The 22418-nt window shown below is 52.9% G+C and overlaps 10 protein-coding genes across 10 annotated transcripts; 6 read left to right on the top strand and 4 right to left on the bottom strand.

The window, feature by feature from the left end:
- Positions 1 to 83: 83 nt before the first annotated feature.
- B0T26DRAFT_751859 (uncharacterized protein) lies at positions 84 to 1559 on the bottom strand (the record flags this gene model as incomplete). The annotated part of the gene is made up of 3 exons (XM_060445444.1): positions 84 to 308; positions 333 to 433; positions 515 to 1559. 3 exons carry the CDS (start codon positions 1557 to 1559, stop codon positions 84 to 86), a joined length of 1371 nt encoding a protein of 456 aa, XP_060296647.1.
- A 2037-nt stretch (positions 1560 to 3596) lies between these two features.
- B0T26DRAFT_304836 (uncharacterized protein) lies at positions 3597 to 4782 on the top strand. Its single transcript, XM_060434282.1, has 2 exons — positions 3597 to 3902; positions 4049 to 4782. The coding sequence occupies exons 1-2, from the start codon at positions 3754 to 3756 to the stop codon at positions 4632 to 4634; spliced, it is 735 nt and encodes a 244-aa protein (XP_060296646.1). The 5' UTR covers positions 3597 to 3753; the 3' UTR covers positions 4635 to 4782.
- A 147-nt stretch (positions 4783 to 4929) lies between these two features.
- B0T26DRAFT_676097 (uncharacterized protein) lies at positions 4930 to 6058 on the top strand (the record flags this gene model as incomplete). Its single annotated transcript, XM_060439937.1, has 5 exons — positions 4930 to 5024; position 5242; positions 5283 to 5544; positions 5864 to 5904; positions 5969 to 6058. The coding sequence occupies 5 exons, from the start codon at positions 4930 to 4932 to the stop codon at positions 6056 to 6058; spliced, it is 489 nt and encodes a 162-aa protein (XP_060296645.1).
- Positions 6059 to 9272: 3214 nt separating this feature from the next.
- Positions 9273 to 10010, top strand: B0T26DRAFT_710996 (uncharacterized protein). The gene has a single exon (XM_060442016.1). It carries the CDS (start codon positions 9417 to 9419, stop codon positions 9666 to 9668), a length of 252 nt encoding a protein of 83 aa, XP_060296644.1. The 5' UTR covers positions 9273 to 9416; the 3' UTR covers positions 9669 to 10010.
- Positions 10011 to 12118, bottom strand: B0T26DRAFT_710995 (beta-lactamase superfamily domain-containing protein). The gene is made up of 2 exons (XM_060442015.1): positions 11624 to 12118; positions 10011 to 11531 (listed from the first exon to the last, which is right to left on the bottom strand). The coding sequence occupies exons 1-2, from the start codon at positions 11836 to 11838 to the stop codon at positions 10460 to 10462; spliced, it is 1287 nt and encodes a 428-aa protein (XP_060296643.1). The 5' UTR covers positions 11839 to 12118; the 3' UTR covers positions 10011 to 10459.
- On the top strand, positions 12119 to 12322 carry B0T26DRAFT_710993 (uncharacterized protein). The gene has a single exon (XM_060442014.1). The coding sequence runs from the start codon at positions 12138 to 12140 to the stop codon at positions 12294 to 12296; it is 159 nt and encodes a 52-aa protein (XP_060296642.1). The 5' UTR covers positions 12119 to 12137; the 3' UTR covers positions 12297 to 12322.
- Positions 12323 to 13514: 1192 nt separating this feature from the next.
- B0T26DRAFT_751856 (uncharacterized protein) lies at positions 13515 to 13760 on the top strand (the record flags this gene model as incomplete). The annotated part of the gene is made up of 2 exons (XM_060445443.1): positions 13515 to 13540; positions 13601 to 13760. 2 exons carry the CDS (start codon positions 13515 to 13517, stop codon positions 13758 to 13760), a joined length of 186 nt encoding a protein of 61 aa, XP_060296641.1.
- Positions 13761 to 13968: 208 nt separating this feature from the next.
- Positions 13969 to 15191, top strand: B0T26DRAFT_304737 (uncharacterized protein). Its single transcript, XM_060434281.1, has 3 exons — positions 13969 to 14068; positions 14160 to 14780; positions 14838 to 15191. The coding sequence occupies exons 2-3, from the start codon at positions 14284 to 14286 to the stop codon at positions 15094 to 15096; spliced, it is 756 nt and encodes a 251-aa protein (XP_060296640.1). The 5' UTR covers positions 13969 to 14068; positions 14160 to 14283; the 3' UTR covers positions 15097 to 15191.
- Positions 15192 to 16376: 1185 nt separating this feature from the next.
- On the bottom strand, positions 16377 to 17034 carry B0T26DRAFT_676095 (uncharacterized protein; the record flags this gene model as incomplete). The annotated part of the gene is made up of 2 exons (XM_060439936.1): positions 16377 to 16637; positions 16849 to 17034. The coding sequence occupies 2 exons, from the start codon at positions 17032 to 17034 to the stop codon at positions 16377 to 16379; spliced, it is 447 nt and encodes a 148-aa protein (XP_060296639.1).
- A 1780-nt stretch (positions 17035 to 18814) lies between these two features.
- B0T26DRAFT_751854 (P-loop containing nucleoside triphosphate hydrolase protein) lies at positions 18815 to 20559 on the bottom strand (the record flags this gene model as incomplete). The annotated part of the gene is made up of 2 exons (XM_060445442.1): positions 18815 to 19796; positions 19862 to 20559. 2 exons carry the CDS (start codon positions 20557 to 20559, stop codon positions 18815 to 18817), a joined length of 1680 nt encoding a protein of 559 aa, XP_060296638.1.
- Between the last annotated feature and the right edge of the window lie 1859 nt (positions 20560 to 22418).

Here is a 22418-nt window from a genome sequence, read left to right as displayed (position 1 = left end):
TTGACTGCATTGTGCGTAATAATTCTACAATTTCTTCTCATCCTCGACCTAACCTCGAGCTTTGCCTAGAACTAGTTCTAGTTCTAGTTCAACCGGTGCCACAGAGCATCCTCCATACCGTATGGGCGAAACGCCCCATTTCTGACGAGATATTTCGCCAGGTCAAACTCCCTGCACTCTTTCTTGCCCATCTTGACGAAGCCGTAGTATCTGGTGGCGAGGTAGTCGAGATACTCCGTCAACATATCACGCTCGTCGGCCTCTTCCCTCTTGATCCCCTCGTCGATGATTGTGTTAATCAGCTGCTCCTGAAAGGAGAGCGTGTGCTACACGTCGGTGAGAGTAGAACCAGACGTCTTGCACAGCCCGATTTTCCTGATAGCCATGTCGAGGAGCGTCGGAGACACGAGTGGTTGGAGATATCGGAAGGTCCCTAGTAATTACGCATTAGTTTAGTTAATCAGCAAGAAATCCTGGAGACCTGGCTAGGCAATGATAAAAGGTGACTACTTACAGTCTGCCCCATTCTGAATGAGGAATAATGCTACGTCAATGAGCTGACGTGCTTGCATGTGCTGCATCTGGTGGCAGTGGCTCCGTGCGATGACTTTCTGCAATGGTGAAACGTGGTTGGCTCCGGCGGCGGCAGGGAAGGGCTTGTTGATGTCGGCACCGTGGGAGATCAGCAGCTCGAGAAGCTCCTGGACTGGATTGATGTCTTGAACTGGAAACCCCCACACAAGCGTTTGGAGAGGCGTATAGTGGCTCTCGTGCTTCATTTCGGCGAGATGACTGCCTCCGTGAGCGAGGATAACCTTGGCCATCTCGGGCCGTCTCGGCGCGAGGATGGGAGAACAGATCATGTGCAGGGGTGAGGGGCTGCCTGCGGTTGCTGGGATGCCAGCCGAGAGCAAGATATCGAGGAGGTCGTCTCTTCCTAGCTTGATGCACTCATGCAGTGCGGTAGAACGGCCGTGCCAGATGCCAGGCCGCGGCTGTAGATCTCCCGGTTGGATGAAGCCCAATTCAGAGGCAGCTGTGGCGGCAGCATCGTCCAGGCACACGGCACCCTCCGCATAATGCCCTTGTTTTGATATGGCAAGCAGGGGCGGGCAGAACGAAGCAATTGCCCGTGCCAGATGCCGCACCAGGATCGGGTTTCCCTGCCGGACTGCACGGAAGAGAAGGGGATGGCCAATTTGGGTGTCGAAAGGATGGTTCGGTAGTACTCTGGAATCGCCCTCGGTTGCCAGCCCCGACAAGATGGAAAAGGCTTCGCGGCGGGTGATGAGCTTGGTTTGGGTTATGGCCATGAATGCCTTTCCGGCCAGCACGGTGTTCTGCTTGTATATGGCCCACTGAAGCGCTGAATGGCCCTTGCTCTGTCTTTCTTGGTCCGTAAGGCGGACCTCCATCATGGCATCCTTGATGTGAAGGAGGCGCTCCAGCTGCTCGCGGGTGTCTTTGCAGAGCAGGAGGAGGGGGAGGATGTCTCGGGGCTGGGTATACTGGGCGGCGATGCTGTAGATCAGGTCCATGGGGAGTTGCTTTGGCTCCATTTTGAGAGGTGTGAGGTAGCTTGGTGATGAGAAGAAGGCGATGAGAGAGTGTGTGAGGGTGGTGAAAAAAGGGCGGCGAGGCGAGATGAGAGTGTGTGTGAGGGTAGTGTGTGAAGGTTGGTGAGCGGGCGAGGAATGGTGGCATGTTCAAAATTTGTGCGGGTTTTCACTGCAGGCCTGTTTGACGCGTCTGATTTATTTGCCTAAGGCATCTACCTACTTCATGTCTGCATTAGGCTGTCTTTTTTTTTGCAAAACAAGCGTTGAAAACGTGCATGGTTGAGGAGTTCAAAGCACTTGGGCCTTGCTTCTCGGACAACCACTTTTCTATCAATCCCATCTTACACGCCTTCATCGTTGACTGCCATCTTGCACAAACCTCATGTCTTAACTCAGGCGTTACCTCCTTCTCGACGATCCGATTCCTAGCGAGGAAATTCCAAAGATTTTAGGGCTCATAGCCCTGGCCCTAGAAATCTTCTGGATCTGCGAACGCCGGAGGACTCTGAGTCCCCAGAGACTCTCCAAAACTTGGCCAACTAGTACAGACTCAAACCAGTTAAGCAAGCAAATTTTCGATTTGTGCTAGACCACATTTCCAGCTCGTCGCTCAAATTTGCTCTCGAGAATTTGTTCTCCGTGGTGGCTTCGAGGAGTAGGCAAACTTCCCTTGACGTAACTACAGGACGAATCCGCACCTATCGACTTCGGGACTATTATGTAATCTTCGAATGGCTTAACGACTACTGCGTAGACGAGATTAAGGAATTTCTGAAGGCTCATTCTGACACCAGAAAGGTCTACATGGTTGTGGGGTTCAAAACGGTCTTCGACTTGCACTGCGAGTCGTATCACCAAGAACAACGCAACGTCGCGCTCAAGGCCAAGGCGCCTGTTAAGCAGTTTGCACAAGCAATTTCCGGTGCGCCGCCATCTCCAGGCGGTTCGGGCAACCCGGTAATCGAGAGACAGATGTTAGAGGCAAAGAAGGTGCTTTTCGAGGCTTCAGTTTGTGGAGAACGCATCTTCGTAGTTCAGTACCGCAAAATGAAACGCAGGACTCTGCTTGACAGAATCGTGGACCTTCTCAAGTGCAGAGTTGCTGAAGAGGCGGGGATAAAAATGAAGTCCTTGCAAACATGGGACAGAGGTTAAGCTGTTGGAATAGCGACATTCGTGACCGTACTTTTGGTGTAGGAGGGAGATGGCGTAAGTGACGTGCTAGCCCACGTGCCTACGTGGGCGCACGGGACTTGCGCACATATCTACCAAAGCCAAGGTCGCACATACCTTAGTTCTGAAGCAGAGCAATATAGACAGGAATCACTTTGCCCCAACAATAGTAGTACTACTACGACCTATTCCAGACCCGGCCCTCAGTGGTATGACCTGAATACCACGAACAAAAGCATTAAGTGTTCAGGACGAAGAGGGAGATGAAGAGTCGGACTGTGACACGGAAGAAGAACGAGACGATCTCCGCTGAGAATTTCCCACTCTCAGCATCCAGGCAATGCCCGAAGACGAGCGTGCTCGCTTCACATTAGAGAGTGATAGAAAAGGTGACGAATTCATTGTCCGTCTAAACAGGGCTACCTAGGGGATCCGGGGTGCGCAATTGGCTCATGTATTTGGTTCTGCAGTGTTATTGATCACAACCTAGTCTAGGATGATTTGAGCCTCAGCTGCGTTACATTGTTACCCGGGCACAGAACATGGAAATTGAATTTGCAGGTACCATACCTGTATTATCAATTGTTCTTTCCTTGTGTTCGTGGTACTCAAACTACGTAGGGATCGTACAGGTCGAAGGGTTGGTAGATCTATCGGGGGTAATGTTGTGTCTCCTCTCCATCCCTCTCTCTGCGGAACTAAGGTAGGTTCTGCGTGCGACCGGGTTTTTGTGTGTGTGTGTGTGAGGTCCGCGCGCCGCACGTGCCTACTTGCACGTGCGTACTCGCTCGATCTCTGCTTCCTCCCTGCTAGTGTGCGGTCACCAGTATCGCTATTCCAACACCTTGATCAAGTTGAGGATTTGGCTGTGTGGGTCAGTACCTCTAGGTTCCTTCCTTGCCCAGCCTGCTTGGTGGGGTGGACCCTTTACTTCCATGTGTGCCTCGCCACCCTGTTCGGCGTTCGCGGCAATCGTGATGGCAGCACACCTCTAAATTGCCGTTGAAAGGACAACTATGTTATGCGACTCTCACCTGCCATGTTCAGCTTCTCGCTTGTCGCTTCCCGACCTCGACGGGTGACTGGGCACTGGGCAGGCTGGGGAACCTCTGTGACGTGGGGAACCTCTGTGACGTGGGGAACCTCTGTGACGTGGGGAACCTCTGTGACGTGAGGATCCTATTGCTCTTTCCCCAAATCGCCTCCGCCTGTAGGACGCAAGAGACCTCAACTGGCAAATCCCCCACCCCCCCTGTGCAGCACCTTCCATTTGACGGGAAGAATCAAATCGTGTTAACGAAGGAATCACTCTCCAGACTTTGTTCAAAGCATGCCTTCATTACTGCGGAGATGGCCGACCAGCCCTTTGCCAGCGGATTGACTCTGACCCCCGAACCTGCGGCCGCTTCAATGCTGCTGACAGTCACCGAGACGTGTCCCGATTCCTTGCCAGTAGGACAATGGGCCTTCACCACGAACCGCTCTCCTGATGAGAGGCGGATGGAATGCCCCACTACTGAAAACGACGAGAAGCTTTTGAAGTGGTTCCTGGAAGACTTTTCACTAAAGGAAATGTACGACGAAGACCGAGCTATCCGCGCCAGGACTACTGTCGCCGGTATTCGCAGGTGCTGCGTGACATTATCTTTGTGGGCGAGAATCCCAAGACCGATGCATCAGTTCTCATCTCAGAGTTCAGAATACAAAGCTCTTCGTTCCACGGCTTGCACTGGGAAACCCTGGAACACTGCCACACGTCGACTGCCTCGGATTCTCCGAGTGCCTTCCCAAGAATCCAGGTTTCCCGCAGTCACGGAGCTCATCAGGTGCATCTCATCTTTCGAGCGCCTTAGCGGGCATCTTGAACGGCAGCACGAACCGCGCAACATGGACATCAACTAACTTTTCATTCTCGATGATGTCTGTCCCTACCTGCGGCTTGGTACCACAATCTGCCCCGACAACACTTGGTCTAACTGGTTCAAAATGGTCGCATGCGATCCCAAGGTTCTCTTCCTGGTCGGCTCATACTGTGATCTCTCGCCTCTTAGGAAAGAGCTTGGGGGCAGAGTCCCTACGCTCTTCCTGAGCAACACGGCAGCCGTATCTGACCTGACACATGCAAGTTTTCGGCGCTTTTTCCGGCAACCTGGTCAGTGGCACCTCTTCGAATCGTTGATGGCTTGGTGTCAGAACAATGCCTCTCTCGAAGATCTCGTGCGGTCACTCATCGGCAAATTTGGAGTTGACAACACCAGAACCATCTATGATCGAGTCCATGAAGCTCGCATTGTTCGTAGAGCACCCAAAGAAATATTGGCGAACGTTTGGGACGCTTTTAGGCTTTAGCAACTAGCTGTGTAGAGCTTTGAGAGAGCAAGAGTATCACCGAGAGTTTGACTGTTAGATCAGGATATCTAAGAGATTTCATATAGTCTATCAGAAGTTACGTTCAAGTGGGCTACAGAACTTTGGGTCTTCTACGTAATTAGTACTAGAGAAGTTGTAGAGTAGGTGGAAGGTGCTAGACAACTGATTGAACTCCGCGAGGCTCTGCCGAGTAGGAGTGCGCAATTTGATATCACGGCACTCGCAGAAGCTGTAGGCGACTCTACGGCTGCATCGATGAATGGACGCTACAGCACAGACAGAGCACCCCCCGTTGCCTACCTTCTCCTTTACGCGCTCAAACTGGGTTACCGGAAGGACGTACGCGACCCTGTTTATGCTCGGAACGGCACAATTCTCAACTTTCTCACATCAGAGACCGAACCAGAAAAGTTCAGGATACCTGATATCGCAGAGGATCTGGGTAAGTCTACCGATCGCGGGTTTAGCGCTGTGAGTTGTACTCTAACAACTCAGCTTCGCCTCACAAGATCTCGAGAATATAGAGGATTCTGACTCTGAATCGGAGTTTTTAAGAGAAATTCGAGATGAAGCAGATACTCTTGTTGGGACCAGAGAGGAACTTCGAGAGATGAGAGCGTTGGAGGCCCCTCGAGGTGGCCCCAGCAGTCCCATTGGGGATGCACTTGAGGGAGCATGGAGACATGATTGTGTGGTTTCGGATATTTACAACTCCATCAACTAATTATATGGAGACTCGGATCAACCACATCGGGAACCAGTACACAGCAGGCTCTTCAGCGGGCCGGGGTCTTTTGAGCAGGTCAGTTCTCTTGAAATAAATATTGCTAGTATGGATGATGCTGATATGACGTCTTGTCGGCCAGATTTTCACCAAGGCTGGATACATCCCCGAGCGAGAGGACGAGCACACCCCCGCAATGTGGACTGATGACAGCAACACGTCGAATACGTAATCCTCGAAGAACAAAGCCATCATCGACTTGACGCTTCCAGCCACTGATGCGGAGATCAGCGAAACGAGAGAGCTGGGAAATCACTTTTTTACTATGTCTTGACAGAGTTACAGTGCGATCGCTAGTGATAACTACCACCTCAGTGGCCTGGAGTAGTGTAGGATAGACCTGAGAGAGTTAGTTAATAATTACCTAGTAACGACCTCCTATGAAAACCCTCTTGCAGGAGCAATCGGCTCAAAAGTCTGTGAATTGACAGTTTAAATAAAATTGTCACAGTTTGGTTGTTAGTAGGTGCCGGGATCTATCATCGCTATACAAAGGATTGCATGCGGATGTAGGCTCGGGGTAAAAAAAGAATTACCCCCACTCCTAAGATAAGGTTGAGAACGTTACGTCCTAAAAGGCGCTAGATTACATTTGCCAGCTACATCTTTAGCAAGCTCATGTTTCATCTTTTGAGATCACAACTATCTTCAGCGCCATTGCGAGGTGTCTTGCGAATTTGGACGCTTTGCGGCTCTCTTCTGTAATTTTCCGGGCCTAGGCCTCCTTTCGTTGTTGAGGATGCGTATTCTAAACCGCGAAATGTCTTCTCACATCCTGCCGCGGCACGCTGCTAGGCACCTTCGGGCTGGTCGAGCTCGCTGTGGGCGCTGGCAAGGAATCACGATTACTTCCGCAGTCGTACCGCTATGCGAGTGCCTACCTAGTCTATAGTCGTTTACGCGAGGGTTCGGAGCTATAGTGCTAGGCTGTGGTATCCGGTTATTTATCTTCCGGTGCGCCTACCATGTTATTTAGATTATCTAAAGCAACCGCGAGGACTATGTGGCAGTGGTTTACTAGGTATATAGAGGCACTAGTTTAAGACGAACCGCCCCTATAGATAGTATAGGTGGGTGGCTAGATGAGCTAGATAGGTACGGAGGCTTGTGTTACATACAACACTGCATCAATTGAGGAGAAAGTAGTGCCTTTTTCTTCTAGAAGGAAAGAGGAGGGGCATAGCCTAGATACCCTACTTTGTATGCATCCTTTGATCTATGCCACATGTGGCTTAGTGAGTGCGCCACGTATGCAGACCCTCGGCTTCTTCCGACAGCTTGGGCTAAAAAAAAGGGTCACCCTCCCTAGTGCACAGCCTAGAACTCTACTGTAAGGAAAGAGCACCCCAAGTACCTGTCAACGCGCGCACCCCTGCGCGCGCCCACCACCTGGCACCAACTGGCCAGACTGCTGCTGGCTGGCATGAGCCACTAAGCCAACGCGGGGCGCCCTGCCTTCACAAGCACACCCGGGACCGAGCCCCTGAGCATGTATATAAACAGTGGCCGTCGCCTCCTTCCTTTGCGAGGGCTAGGTTGAAGTCTTACACCAATACCAGTCATTGCTCGCCCTCTCTGTTGCCTCCATTGTGACCACCTTAATCCGGCGTACCTGCCTTCTCTTACAGCCACGTCCTAAAAGGGATTGATTAGATTAAACTCGCAAGCTGCCTAGTCGACAAGCTAATTCTTCATAATATATGACGATAAGTATCTTTAGGGCTATGATAGGGACTGGCGAAGGCTTGAACCGATCCGTAGGGGTGGGACGGCTAAATAGAATGAGAAATTCTTCGAGGCTAGGCTACTATTAGGGCTGCCAGAGGGCCCTACCTTGATTCGCCTGGCAACGGGAGGTGGAAACTGAAGTAAAGACGTGGTGAAAGCAATAACGGACAGAAGAGCTACAGAAGGGCTACTGAAGATGGTACTATGCTTGCCATAGCGGATCGTCCAATCCTTGGTCAGACAGAGCATGTGGCCGAATTCCATCCCCAACCCAACATGGACGTCGTTGCCTTTTTGCACTATACGTTAAGCAGTAACTCCCCTGCAAAGCACAGAATTCGTGGTGTGTCTCGGAGCCTCGCCTCGCTAGGAGGCATCACGAGTTGCGGGGCGCATTACGGACTGGCGAGAACACGCAAAGCACACAGCTGGGCGGTGACTCCAGCGGGCCGGGTGCCGCCTGGCTAGGTCAGATCCGAATGCCAGTCTGCCTTGCACAGGCTGCGAGTGGCAGGCACCAGTTTTGTTTTGAGCGCGCCGTAGACGAGCCTTCTTTGTCGCCGCAACAACGACCTTTTCAAGATTAGATTACTGTGCATACATCGGGAATTAACCCGGGGAAAACGTGTTTCCCCTGCCTAGACAATCTGGGTTCTTAGTGCGTGCCCATTCTCAACACAGATTGATCAGATACGCAGGGAGCTAATGCAAGGAGTGCTGACGACGAACGGCAGGGACCGTGGCAGGCTCGACAAGGCGGGAGCCAACGGGCGGCCGCAACGCAGGTGTGGCCGCTTTCGTGGCTGTGCCCGCCCAGGCCACCGTCACGTTCTGTCATCACACACCTCGGTGAGCCGCAGTGACTGACTGTGGCAAGCCCTAGAATTTTCTGCACACGCGCGTCCAATTGTGGAAATCCGGCCTTCTGGTATTTTATGTACGGAACATACATACCATGGTCTTTGTGCAAAGCTCATGTCTTGCGGTCGGTTGCCGGCGCCAAAGCAGATGACAGACGACGGGTGCCTGGGCTAGCTTTGAGCTTCCATCGCTCGCAGTCAGGGATCTGAGATGGGAATGCAGTTTTCGAAAATGAAAATGAATGTAATCCGTAAACACAGTTTTCAGATTATCTTATCTCATATCGTAATTTGGCTCACCCAGCTCCCGTCAAAGTTGTCCGCCGTGGCCCTGAAGGTGAGTGTCGGTCAGTCGGGTACATTATCCTTGCCCGCATGATTGGGCAAGGGTTCGCGCAGGGCAAAGCCACCCTGGCCCGTCAAAACGGCCGGCATATCAGGTGGGCCACAGCCCCCCCCTTCCCCGGGTTTTTGATTACTTGTCTGTGCATTCCTCAGCAGACCTTGGGCTTCCAGGCACTGCAAGTCACCATGCTTGCTTGCTTCTGGATTGCTGTGTCTCTCGCCTGGCTGGCAAGGCATTTTGCGGCTCTGCTTGTGCTTTACTTCCAACATAGCCGCCATCCGATCCCCTGCCCGCCGTGACTCAGTCTAGCTCATGACGGGTGTTCTTCCCGGTATGGGGTTTTCCATATCGTTGGCCTCCAGAGAGGTTTCTGATGCCTGAGTTGCAGGTATAAAGTGAGCGTATGTTGCTCCTATGGTTGCATCCGGTTTCTCCGCCTTCCTCCACCACCGCAAACAGCGAACACATCTGCTCACGCAAAGCCTCTCAGTTTCGAGTCGTCAAGACCAAATACACACACAAGTGACACAGCACACTCACAACAACACTCACAACAAACAAACTCTTCAGAAGCACCGCAAGCGAGAACCACAACCATGTGCACCACGTTCGCCGACTACTGGGAGTGCGGCCACTTCCGGCGCAACCGCCTCGTGCTCTGCTCGCGGCGCTTCTGCTACCTAGGCGACGAGCGCGGCAAGACGTACGTCGGCACCTGCGGCCGCTCCGCGTGCGAGGCCGCCAAGTACTACGACCACGAGGACGACTGTGAGGATGACGACAACAGAAGGAATGGCCGGTACTACTACTACTACGTGCGTCGCCGGCGGGCGAGGCGGTATTCTTGAGGGATGAGACTGGACGGGGACGGGGTTGGTGTTAGGGTTAACTGGACTGGATCGGATTAAGGATTCACGAGTGTATGAATTGATTGTGGTAGGATTTTGTTTCTGTACCACTGAGGCTTGGGTCGGGAACTGGGTTTTCTTTTCGCATTTCAGTCATCTGGACAGAGGTGTGTACATTGCTCGGCGTTCACGAAGGATCTCATGTTGGATATTGTTTGGGTTGATACCTGTTAGGTAGAATAAATAGATACGATGGTGATGGACACTGGGCGGATAGTTCAGAATGATTCACCTTTTGGATGGGCTTTACACCTTGTTTTTTACGGTCTTTGGCTTTTGCTTGGTGGAACCTCGGGCTGCGGTAGAGCGGAGTGTTGGTTGCTGCTGTTGTTTGAGCTACTTGGAACTAGATAGAACTTTTGATTGGTCCTCTCGGAGGAGAATCAGCAATGCGTGTATCAATAATCACAAGCTTTTCGGCTGACAAGCCCGATTGGGGACACATTCTCTTGATTGCATTTGCCAGGGACTCTAGTCTTCGGCACCCGTTACTATAAGTGTGCCCCGTCTTCGCTGTGCAAGCCCGCATTCGCCGAACGCCCAACCCGGCCATCTTATCCTTGCCCCAACAGTGGAGAGTAATATCGCTCAATCTTACGCGGACTTAAATCCAACCTCACCCCTTTCCCTCCCAGCCCTGGCTAACCAAACAATTATGTTCGGCATAATGAATATATCGCCAAAGGAACACGCTCGAAACGCAATGTTGTACACATGGCTTTGCTCAAAGCTCAAAACTCGCGGCTCTCGCCAATCTCGCAAACGTCAAAGACGCCGGTCTCGGCCATACCGAAGTGGGCAAGCGCCTGGCGCAGCAGCTTGGGCGGCTCGAGGACGTCCTCGTAGGTGAGGACCCAGGTGCCCCAGTGGATGCCCATGGCGCGGCGGCAGCGCGTGTCGCGGAAGATCTCGACGGCGTCGAAGGGGTTGGCGTGCATGCCCGAGAAGATCTGGCGCGGCTTGTAGGCGCCGATGGGCAGCAGGCCGAGGTCGAACGGCCCGCGCAGCTCGCCGATCTGCGCGAACTGCGGGCACCGCGGCAGGTCGGCGTGCTCGGGCGCGTATTCGGGCCCCTCGCCGCTCTCGTAGCCCTTGGGCACGTAGCGGTACCCCGTGTCGCCGCCAAAGTAGACCGACCTGCGCGTCTGGTCCGCCTCGCTCCCCGACGCCACCCCCCAAGAGCACCACAGCGTCGTGTCCTTGTCTAGCGGCGTGCGCGCCGACGAGTGCTGCGCTGGCAGGCACGAGATGCGCGCTGTGATGGGCTGGGACCCGGCCCCGGATAAGCCCGACCCGAGCGACGCGTTGTCCTCCTTGCCGCCCGCCGTCGAGCGGCGGTCGTGGGAAGCAGGCGACACGGTGAATTCGGCGTCTTCCCACCAGTCGAGCTCGGTGACCTTGTCGATGCCCGACCCACGGAACCACTTCTCAAGGCCGAGGCCGACGAAGAAGTGGGCGTCGGGGTGGTGCTTGTGGATTTCTTGCACGCTCGGGCTCGACAAGTGGTCGTAGTGCGAATGCGAAATCACGACGGCGTCGACGATGGGGAGGTCGGCGAGGGCGCACGGCTGCTTAGTGAACCTCTTGGGCCCGAGAAAGGAGAAGGGCGAGCATCGGTCCTCGAAGACGGGGTCGAACAGGACGCGCAGACCCGACGGGAACTCGACGTAGTAGCAGGCATGTCCGAGCCAGGTTGCCCGCAGCGTAGTCGAGGCCCGCCGGTCGGCGAGGAAGGTCGGCTTGCGAACCGGAACAGTCGGGGGTGCTGTGCTGGGTGCTGGAAGCTTGCCTCGAAGCTTGAGTCTGATAACACGCATGGTGTAACCTAGTCAGCATTTGGAGGAGGCAACACAGTTGTGGCTGTTAAGGGGTCAAGGGGAGATGTCCGGCCTTACCCGAGTATCCCCAAGATCACGCTTGCTGGGCCGGGGTCTGGCTGTCCGTGACGCCATGACGGGTATGGGTTCTTAAATTTAGAGAAGGTGCCGTTCGAAGAGAAGACATGGTGCGGCTTCGATGCAGCGTCACTCGGAACACTAGCATTGGGGATTTTGGTAACGCCGTCGAGGGGGGTTCCCTTGGAGACGCTGGCGGCCAACGAAGCTGCCATAGTTACGGGCGGCGGGTGGGGGCGGCTACGGAGCCAAACGGGAATGCGGTGAAACAGAGACGGCTCGTGCCACTGAGGAGACAGATGTTGCTTCGAACCAGTAGTGGGGTACCAGGACAGTTCGGAGATGGACTACTTCAAAAGGTCGGTGGAACGACGAGGCAACAAGCTACTGGGACAAGACGGCGAGGACATGATGGAGGGAGGGAGCGGAGGGGGGCGGGTGTGGTGACGTTTTAAACTGCCGACCATGGCTCACAGATCTGACTGGTCAAAAGCTGCTGGGAGATCGAGAATGTATGCATGCATCTCTGGCCCGCAACATACGGGAGGTGGAGAGGCTGGCTCTTAGTGCTTGGATTTTGGAACTAGAAGGCGCTTTGCATGTACATGGCTGGTACCTTGCCGAGAACGCCAAATACGCTTACAAACAACACGTGAAAGGGACAATTCGGTAGCTTTCATGTACACAAATCGTCCATTCCCCAAACCCGTCAGTGCTAGTTCGATACTAGAACTAATTGACGGGCCCCTATTTGACAGCTGAGGGCGGAAGCGGGCAGAGACATGGGCCCGCGGCAGCCCGTTTACAGGTTAACCCCGCGGGTTTAGGGTTTCTGTCCCCACTCAAGGTTACCATCCTTCGACATCCATACTAACACTCGACGGCGGGCGACGGACAAATGCAAGCGCCCGTCCGAGCACGCGAAGCCCCATCGGGCAAGCACGCACTCGGCCGCGAAACCCGAGTCCTCCTAGCCACCTCGTTGGTGTTGTTATCCCCATTAACCCCGGCTGAAGTGGGGCTGCATACACTCCCTCCCGGATGACAGGAGCGGATTGCTCGCACGATCCCACGAGAAGAGACTTGTCCTGCGCATCGAGTTTCCTGCTGCGGTGCCTGTGGGAGGGTGCTTGGTCGTTTGTTGGCGTCAACCTTAAATTGACATGGCGGGAGTCCGTCATGCTGGGACGCTGCCGATCCCCAACACACCGCCCGTCGAGGATCCGCCCCCTGTAAACTACCACCACACACCATTCCCGAATAAGTTCCCAAATTCGAGGATTAAGGTGGAGCATCGCATCATAATGGAGAAACCCCTTCCAGCAACTACCTTAATAAAAGTTGAGAGTACCGCAGAGGGTAGATCCGTATGAAGTATGCAGATTATAGTTCTCTTATTTATTATTGGTTACTCAGGCCTTCATCACATCATGATGCCCCACTGTAATCTTCGACTTCTGAGAGATTATATGGCATGGAAGCGAGCCAAGACTCTTGGCTCTTTCAGGGGTCCTCGCATTGGGTCCTCGCATTCGCATGCCGGCCAGTTCAAAACCCGAGCTCCGACGAGATGTGACAGGACACCAAGAGGTGGAGACCATACTTCCAAGTTGTCCGACCGATGCCGAGATTGCGGACCTTGTGAGCAGCAGTTTAGTGCCGCAACCCTTATCTCAGGACAAAATAGGGTTATGCCTCCGCCACGCGCAACACCCTATTACCACGACGTTGCGCGTGGCGGAGGCTGAGGGCGGCTTGGAGGAGCCACGCTAAACCAATGAAAACAGGCTGCGGGGTGCAAGAGCCAAGAGCGCCCTCAAGCCAAATGGCCGATTGAGCACGTGCAGCTGAGGGCTGTGCTCAGGCAGTCCTCAGGCAGCAACGGCTCAAGATGATACCGCCCGATAGCAAAAGCTCGTGAGGGAGATTTTGGGCAAGCGCAAGGGCTGCTGCACCAACGGTCCAACCTCGACATAGGTCTGATGCCATCATGGAGCTGGGGCTCACATTTGGGGCGGTGGGCGACTTTATCTCCATTGCTGGCTTGGTCAGAGACATTGTTCTGGCCCTCGACAGCTGCCGTGGATCCTCAAAGGAGTACCGCGATCTCGTCGAGAGCATCGAGCTCCTTGACTAAACCTTGCGAGAGGTCGATCTGATTTTTCGCGGCCCCGGACCCCTAGCTCCTGTTCTCGGCACCGAGTATGCGGACATCCAAGCGCTCTCCATCCGCACTGCGGAGAGAATCCGACAATGTCTCGACGACTTCCGCCAAAAGATTCATAAATATGGACCAAGCCTCGCCTAGGGCGGGTCGGGGAATTCTGCCAAGGATGCGATGAGGAAGATACAGTGGAGGCTTGTGAGCAAAGATATTGAGAAGTTTCGGGGAGACGTGATGGGATTCACGATGTCACTGAAGATGCTGCTGGAAATCATCACCATGTTAGTGTTGGTCATTGAATCTCTGGATCCGAGGTTTCCCCCTCTGTTTTCATTGCGCACCCCTGATGCACATGCGGCTAACATCTCACAGTCGGATCGTCTAGCGAAACCATAATAGCGTCCACCAGAAACTTTCGTCTATTGAAGGCCAGTCACAGGCCGCGCTGCAAGAGAATCGCCGGTTCCAAACATCCGTGTCGTGGATTGGACAAACCATGCGCTCACGGTTGGGCTATATAGCTCAGCTCGGCATCGAGTTAAAGAGTGCAACAACCCAGGTCATATCAATACTGTTCACCCTGGCGGGCGAGCTGAGCAGTATTCGCGCGGCACTTTCACAACTAGAACGCCCACTAAACGGAGAACACGAACATTTCCTTTTGGAGGATCCCACCGGAAGGCTTTTTCCCGTCTACCTCAGAACCGTTACGTCTTGGGAAGGCTTCGAGTTTCTACTTGCGGATAGGCTCAAGGGAAAGAAGGGTGCCCGTCGGATATTGCGCAAGCGTTATGTGCTGAAAGAACGAGCCACTCACCGGAAGGTTGACAGATCTAAGGACTGGGATGCTGCATTCCTGCCATATCAGAGAGTTGACATGAGCCTCCTTTGCAGAGAGCACTTACCAGCCCCTTCGGAAACTGCATGGCTCTCAAGCTGCCCTCGGTGCTTCACCGTTAACTCATCCTATAGTTCGGGCGGCGAGTCGCAATGGTAAGCCCTCTTGCCCAACACTTGGCCTAGATTCTAACATTCAGCTCTTGGATATAGCCAAAATTGTAATATGCATTATCAGCGGGTCTTGGAGCTGGACGAAGAAGATAAGAATGAGTCCGCTATAGCGGTCTCGGGCGAGGAACTTGGAAATAAATCCGATTCGACCACAGGCTCAAATTCGCCGGACCTCGACGACTCGGACGAAGAAGATGTTAACGGTTTAGTTCGAGTCGTTCTCGTAAATTTAAAGACATTCACTCCGCGCATGCGGATCTCCCGGGGTTCGGAAAAGAAATTCAAGAACATTGAGTGAGGAGTTGAAAAAAGGGGCACGAGTGGAATATCGACACCATTTAGAGAAAGTCTGAGAGGATCTTCTCTCGAGTCAAGAGAAGATAGACGCTAAGAGGAAGGAAATTATAGTAGATTTTGGGGGTCAGATTTGCAAGTTGTGCCTGGATTCGCAGGGATTAGTGTTGGACCATTGGTGGGTCATACCTAATCACATGATCACGTGATCTGACAAGACACTTCTGGATTTGGACCGTTGGATCCATTGGTAGAGACGACATCGCATTTTCCACCAACACGCCCATGTGCCAACAATCAGGTTAGAACCTGGCCTGATGTGCCCGGGCCGAGGCATAGGTGGATCTGGGATCCACCAGTCCAGGCCATTACTTCCACATAAATATTCCGCTGTGGCCCAGATAGCTAGACTTCCTACAAGCAATCCAGTCATTCTTTCCTGCCCACACAAGTTCGTCTGTTTGGAGAAAATGGAAAAATATTGAGGAGCTTTGTTGATATCTCGTATTTTGAAGGTGTTTCGAAATATGGATGAATGAGAATAAATCTACTTAGATACTGGATAACAAAATAGATGATGTAATATGTGTTCTAGAGTTTCTATTTCTCCTATCGGGCTAAAGAGTGTCACTTGGTGAATTTTCCGTCTCTAGGGAAGCGCTTCATGCTTTCGTGGTTCGTGGTACGCGGCTCCCGTGACACTTTTCAAATGTTGGACGAGAAGACTGGTGAGATGGCCGTAAGCCTCCGCTATTGCTTCACTGATATTGAGGCCACTTTCTCGAAGCGCTACTCTTAAGCAGACCCCCTCTAGTATGCAGTGGCTTAAGCATGTATTCGACTTCTTGAAGGAGCAGCAGGGACATCGCACATGTAGTCACGTAGATAGATGATAGGCAGAACGAGACTAATATTCAGCAGGAATGACTGGTGTCGTTGGTTTCAGGAAGCTAGGTACCTAGATGTACCCCCAAGACCTCGAAAGACGCACACACCCTGCTGCAATGATTCACCCCGCCTGATGGCCTGATTCCCACCCTTAACCCTGACCATGGTATTTCCTTTCCTTACCATCATATTAAGTAAAGATGATTTAATCAACAACCAGCCATGTTGTGACCAATTGGTAGCCACTACCGAAACAACGAAAAGGTAATGAAACTTTTGTGTCGGGCATCCACCACAACCACCCAGCAAGCAGGCAGGTCCCGAAACCAAACTCAAGGGCTAATTAGGCACTCGCGCTCCCACCCGCACCACCCAACCTCCCACCAAACTCGCCACCTAACCGGAAAGCACCGACTCCGCGAGCCGCTCAGCCTGCTGGCCAATGACCAGGAGCGTGTCCCACAGCTGGATGGGGTTCAGCGCGCCTGGGTCGGGGCCGGGGCCGCCGCCCGCCGCCACCGCCGTCGACTCGGCTCGGACCTGGCCCTCGACGCCGGCAAGGCCCTGGGACACGGCCTGGTACACGCTCTCGTCGGGCAGGCACAGCAGCGTCTTCTGTAGGGCGACGAGGACCTGGAGGCGCTTGACTAGGTCGTCCTAGCGCATGAACAGCGCGCAGCCCAGGTAGCGCAGCGTGATGACGTGCCTGTGTGTGTTGATTGCGGTTAGTGTCTAATCTGGTGCACTACGGTTGATTTAGATCTGTGCTAGAGGCACATGTGTAGCTGACGTAACAGTGTCAAGGTGAGGAGATAGATGGTAGTTGATGCTAATCTTTGAAAAAAAAAAACAATGAAAAAGAAAATACTTGCTTGAAGTAAATGACCGCGTTGAGGCGGCGGCGGCGCTCGTCACGGCGCGGCTTGGAATCTCTCCGCGCGGCTCGGGGCTGTGGGACGTGGCCGGGGCGGAGGCGGGCGGGCTGGTCTAGGAACCGGATTCTCTGGCTCTCTATAAGGCCTGCTAGTCTCTGGGCGTCGGTTATTTGTGGCATTTTGGACGTGGCGAGACTTGGCGGTGAGGTTGTGGTAGGATTGAAGATATGATTATTTTTATGCATGGATTCGTGCGATGATTGTGAGGTATGTGCGTGTGTGTGTAGGTGTGTGTATACGTGACTCTCTTAAAAAACTTGCTATCGTATGAGGATAGAATCTCGACGAGTAAAGGAAGGAGATTTGGAAAAGTTTTGCGGACGAGAGTTGACTAGGTGTGAAATTTTTCAAGGACGAGGGTTGATAGAACCTGAAGAGAAGGGAGGAGGCATGGCCCGAGCTAGATTTATCATCGATACCTCAGGTCAACTGCGTATCAAATGGAAAGAGAGAGCGTTGATACCGGGGTACCTATCTAGCCATGTGACATGATGTATGTATCAGACGAAAGCTCGGCCCCCAACGCAGCTGTCCCTGTGTGACTTACTCCCAAAGACATCCGGTGGACATTATTCATGCCATATCTGAGCCTCTGCCTCGACGGTCCTGATAATTTCGTTCTAGTTCAAATATTATACTGGACATTGAAAGTGGCCGTTTGCTATATATCTGGGGATCGTGAACGTGGGACTCTTGGTTTTCGTACGGTTGATTTCAGCGCCATGCTCTGGATTCTCCTTTGCACACCTTTGTATAATGATATCACGCATCTTAGCGTGATGAATCTTTGTCCAAAAAAAAACCGACCGTGCGTAAGCGCTTGGCCGGCATTACAGGCGTAGTTTCGGCATTTGCGCTCTTAGTGATTGTTTGAGGGTCGAGCTGAGCTGCAAGTCCCTTCCAAAATTTATCGTTGACTCGCTCGCTATCACCTTTGATCATGGGCTCCCACTTAGCTCTCTATACTCTCATATCGAATAATTTTCCCTTCTTAGTTAGCACTTGTAACCTAGCGAAATAGAAAAAAAAATTCATGAAATAGGTTCATTATGTTTATTGCCTAGTCGGCAGCTGCGTTGCGCAATCGCACCTGGGCCTGAGACGGGGCATGTGGATCCACATCCAGTCTAGACCACTACCTTCCTCGAAGTTTCCGCCGTGGCCCGAAGGCTCAGGCTGGAAAATTGGGTCACCCTCCACAGTGGTGTGATTTCGATATCTCACAGTGTTATCTGCTTTGCTAGGCACCATCATATAGCTAGTGATTTGATCAAAGTTCGTTCGACCCCTTGTAACAGCCCTGAAGGCCGTTCTCTTCTTACACTGTGCAATATTAGCTTGTTCACCAGGCAGCTGGTGACGTCAGTCTACCCCTTCAGGACGTGGCGTTTTGGTCCTTGCGCTCAGGAGGGTGACCCGATTCTTGGCTCGAGCTTTCATGGATAGCTAGATTTCTTTCCTGCAAGAAATACGGCCATCAGTTCCCGCCCTGAACAGCATCCCTTAACATTTACATGATTTCAGTTGAACTGTGGAAGTCACTCCTCGAGCAGTCGAATTAAAGCCTAAAGCATGTTTTTGAATTGTTGCTGTGCATGCATTCGATCCCTTGAATTAGGCGGTCCTGGCAAGCCGTAGTTTGCTCAACTATTACGAGAGTAACGGGACACAACACTCAAAGAAACAGAAAAAGAAGAGATGTGTGATCAGTCTTTCCTTTCTATCGTTTATACCGATATTACAACTAGAGTTTCCATTTAAGACTTGCTCTTGTGGATGCAAACTGTAAAGTTTTTAATCGTGCCTAAAGCACGCCAACTACGATTCTGCGACCGTGCTGAACCTCCGCTTGTATGTAGCCCTTCCATCGCCGTAGCTAGGCTTCCTGGACCAGACTATTTACGCTCTGGCACGACGAGTAATCCGGACGGCCTTTGATCTTCTTGTGGCAACAACAGCCCTTTCGCCCTTTACATTTAAACCGGCCGCCTCCGGCTCGTCCTCGGTGTTGTCCATCTGCTCCAGCAGGATCTTTGCCTGTTTCGTGAGGACCCTCAGGAACCGGTTGTCCTGCAAGTGGTCAGGGACTTCCACGGAGGGTATGACGCGCTTAGGCTTGGGTGGGGCCGCTTTCTTCTTTTCCTTCTTTTTATCCTCATCCTTATCGTTCTCTCCCTCGTCCTTGCCCTCACCGTCTTCCTCGTCGCTGTCGGCGTCGCTATCCTCGGCCTTGGACGGATGCTCAACGACCACGGCATCGGTGGTCGATCCGCTGTCGCTGCTGCTGGGGACCTCCTCCTCTTCCAGGTACCCGCCGTCGTCGCCGTGAGAGAGCTCCAGCAGCGAGGCCATGAACAGCTCCTGCATGTAAGCGAAGCTGAATCCTTCGGTCAGCTTGGCCACGATGTCGCAGATCTCGTCGGGGAAGTCGACGGCGTCGGGCTTGCTGGCGAACTTGCGGTGCCAGAAGCGCGCGTAGGCGGCCCGCGGGGCCTCGTTGGGCACCTTGAAGTGGTACTTGCGGTCGAAGCGGCTAGGGCGCTTGGTGATGGACGCGTCGAGGCGCTCGAGGTGGTTCGTGCTGCCGATCATGAGAATGCCCTCATTGGACTCGAGCCCGTCGACTTCGTTAAGGAAGTAGCTACGCGTCTTTTCCTCGACCAGGCTGTCGAGGTCTTCAAAGATGAGTAGGCAGGGAGCCATCTTTCGCGCGTGTGAAAAGATCTTCTCGATGGACCACTTGGCGCCGTTGCAGCTATCGAAGGATTTAACGTAGAGAGACGGAATCGGGACCGAGCGAGCAGCTAGAGAGTTGATGAGGGCCTTGATGGTGATGGTCTTGCCGTTACCCGGAACTCCATGCAGGATGATGCCGCGCTTCCTAACACAACGCGATGATCTTGTTAGCCTCTTTCCTCCGCTACAAGGGAAGGAGAAAGCACATACCAAGGCACCGTCATGGACTTGTAGATGTCGTGGTTGTCGAAGAAATTGAGCACGTCCTTGGTAAGGTTGTGTTTCAAGGCGGGCTCGAGAATCACGTCTTCCCAAGTCGCACCCTGAACGCTCCTCCACAGCTCATTGCTCTTGCCCCACGACGAGTCATCAAAAACGTAGATCTCGTCGTGCAGGTCCTTGGTCCACTTGCCTGCGGCAATCAACAGCTTGTCCGTGTTGGCGTGCACGCCGTCCTTGACCAGCTCCTCAGAGTGGGGGGCCAGGACGAAGTTCATATTGGTATAGCGGCCGTAGGCGTCGTTGTATGCGATTGTGTAGATCAGGTAGTCGAGGCCGTCCCAGGTGTAGCGCCATTTGGAGAAGTAGACCTGGTCAGAGAGGTAGCCGTTTACGAGTTTCTTTCCGGTCCCGTCTTTGGATTTGGCCGTATTGTAATAGGCTCGGACGCCATCGTACAGGCCGTCATCTCGGTCTTGGGCAGCGGTGGCGTGGCCGGCTTTGGCAAAGCCCATGAGATCGCACTTGCCCACTTCAATGCGGGTGGTGTGGTATTCTGGATGCGCCTCAAGGATGAGCTTGTAGGCGCTCAGCTCAATATTGGAGCGGCTGGCACCATTGAAGTCGAGCCAAGCGCCAAATAGTTGCTTGTGGCCGCTCTGGGCGGTCGAAGGCACCGTGTCGGCCATTTTGAAGGTGGGTGAGAGGAGAAGGGTGCGGCAATTTCCGAGCAAGTCAGGAATGTACTGTGCCTCTCTGTGCGAGCCGAAGAGGGAGGCAACGGGTGTTAATTTGCTTGTCGCTTGTCGGTTGTCAATAGTTTGGTGAACTCGAAGTCTCGAACTGGAAGGGTGAGGGAAAAACAAAGTGAGATTGGAAAAGGTGCCAAGGCCTGGGCGAGTATTTATAACCCCCAACTCAATCCCGGCCGATAGGGATCCCGAATCCGCAGAAATCCGGTGCGCAACCCATGTCTCTTTCCCAAACCGGAGGCAGAGGTCGTGTAGGTCCCAGTCCCCGCACTCGTCGGTGTGCTGGACGAATCCTTACCTAGCACTCAGCACTAGGCACTCCCAGTGGAGGCGGCCCAGTGGAGGCGGCCCAGTGAACGTCAGATCAGTAATTGATAAGCGGGGCCCGCAAGGCAGCAAAGCCCAGGCAGCAGAGCCCAGTTTTGTTTTCCCGGGAATTGATTGGCTCTACAAGAAGACGCGGCCCTAAATGTGCCCGTGTTGGGAAAGAGTTGTGCATTGCATGCATCCACCAGCGGCGGGGTATGGTTCATCCAGTGCCATTCAATGACTGCCAGTCTGACACGCATACGTATCGCCAGAGACTCATCAACACAAAACTCGGCCGCGCCCCAACTTGCCACGGCCTAGACCTCCAGCGTATTGCGTGGCCGCGGCTCAGCGGGCGCCTACTGCTTTCTGCTGGAACGCAACGTCCAATCGCCTTAGGGGAATCGACCGGGGTTGGTAGGATTCTTTGCACTGCTGCAGTGAATTCAAGTGAAGCCAACAAGCCAACAAGCCTGATGTGAGCAAGTTAATACTGATAAAGGCTGCCACAAGGCTCAAGTAAAGATATGTGTCGAGTCATATTACCTGCCTGAACAGCCAAATGAATGGTCAAGAAATCCGTGACTCGTTCTGGTTAGCAGAACCTTTGATTTTGGGCCATGTTATACATAACTTATCACCTCGACGCGTGACCCATACGGGGACAATTTGCAACTAAATAACATGTACCTAGATATTAACTGGGATTCTTGAAGCAGCGGATTAAAATATTGCCTTGTCCTACTCTTGTATCTATGAGTAAATCTCGCGATCGATGAGCTGGTATCTCCAAGAGACGAGAATAGAAGATAAAGCAAGAAAAGGGAAGATTATAAAAATTATGCAGTAATTTAACTACTCGTATTAACGAGGGAATTTCTAGCTGATTACACTGGATAGTGGCTAGCTAAAAATATTTGCTAGCCCTATATAGCTGTTAAAACTCGGCTCTAGAGCCTTCTTCCTTCCTTTCCTAGAAGATATTGATCTTCTACTATATAGCCGAATGCCTTCATTTTTCTTCCTTTGTAATCGAGAAGTCGCTGTTGCGCGCGCCGGGTTTAGCGCCCTTCCCAATCGGGTTCGGCACCCCACTTCTTCGTTCTGATTGGCCGTATGCTCGCTGTCTCCCTCGCCCTAATTAGCCGCATTCTCGCTGCTACTTGACATCCGCGTATAAATAGACCCCTTTTCTTCCTTCAGCGACGTCCTGTTCTTGTACTCTTGACTTCGTACGCTCCCCTTCTTATCCTCCTTCTCCCGCTGACTTCGGCTGAGGGACTTTCGCTCCACCTACTTCAGCCTCAATCTCCGTCCCTTTACGTCTACGTTACGCCCGAGTCCGGAGTATTGCACAACCATCGAACACTCGCCCACCTCGTCCTCTTCTAAGACTTCTCCAATCCCTCGATATGAATCCGGTTAGATATTAACCTCATCTCTGGTACTCCGTATAAGAAGTCAATATCGACTGCCGAATGCCTTCT

This window comes from Lasiosphaeria miniovina (genome assembly GCF_030549165.1).
Source record: "Lasiosphaeria miniovina strain SMH2392-1A chromosome Unknown B0T26scaffold_4, whole genome shotgun sequence".
In the NCBI taxonomy this organism is placed as follows: Eukaryota; Fungi; Ascomycota; class Sordariomycetes; order Sordariales; family Lasiosphaeriaceae; genus Lasiosphaeria; species Lasiosphaeria miniovina.
This window is presented reverse-complemented; position numbering and strand designations above follow the sequence as displayed.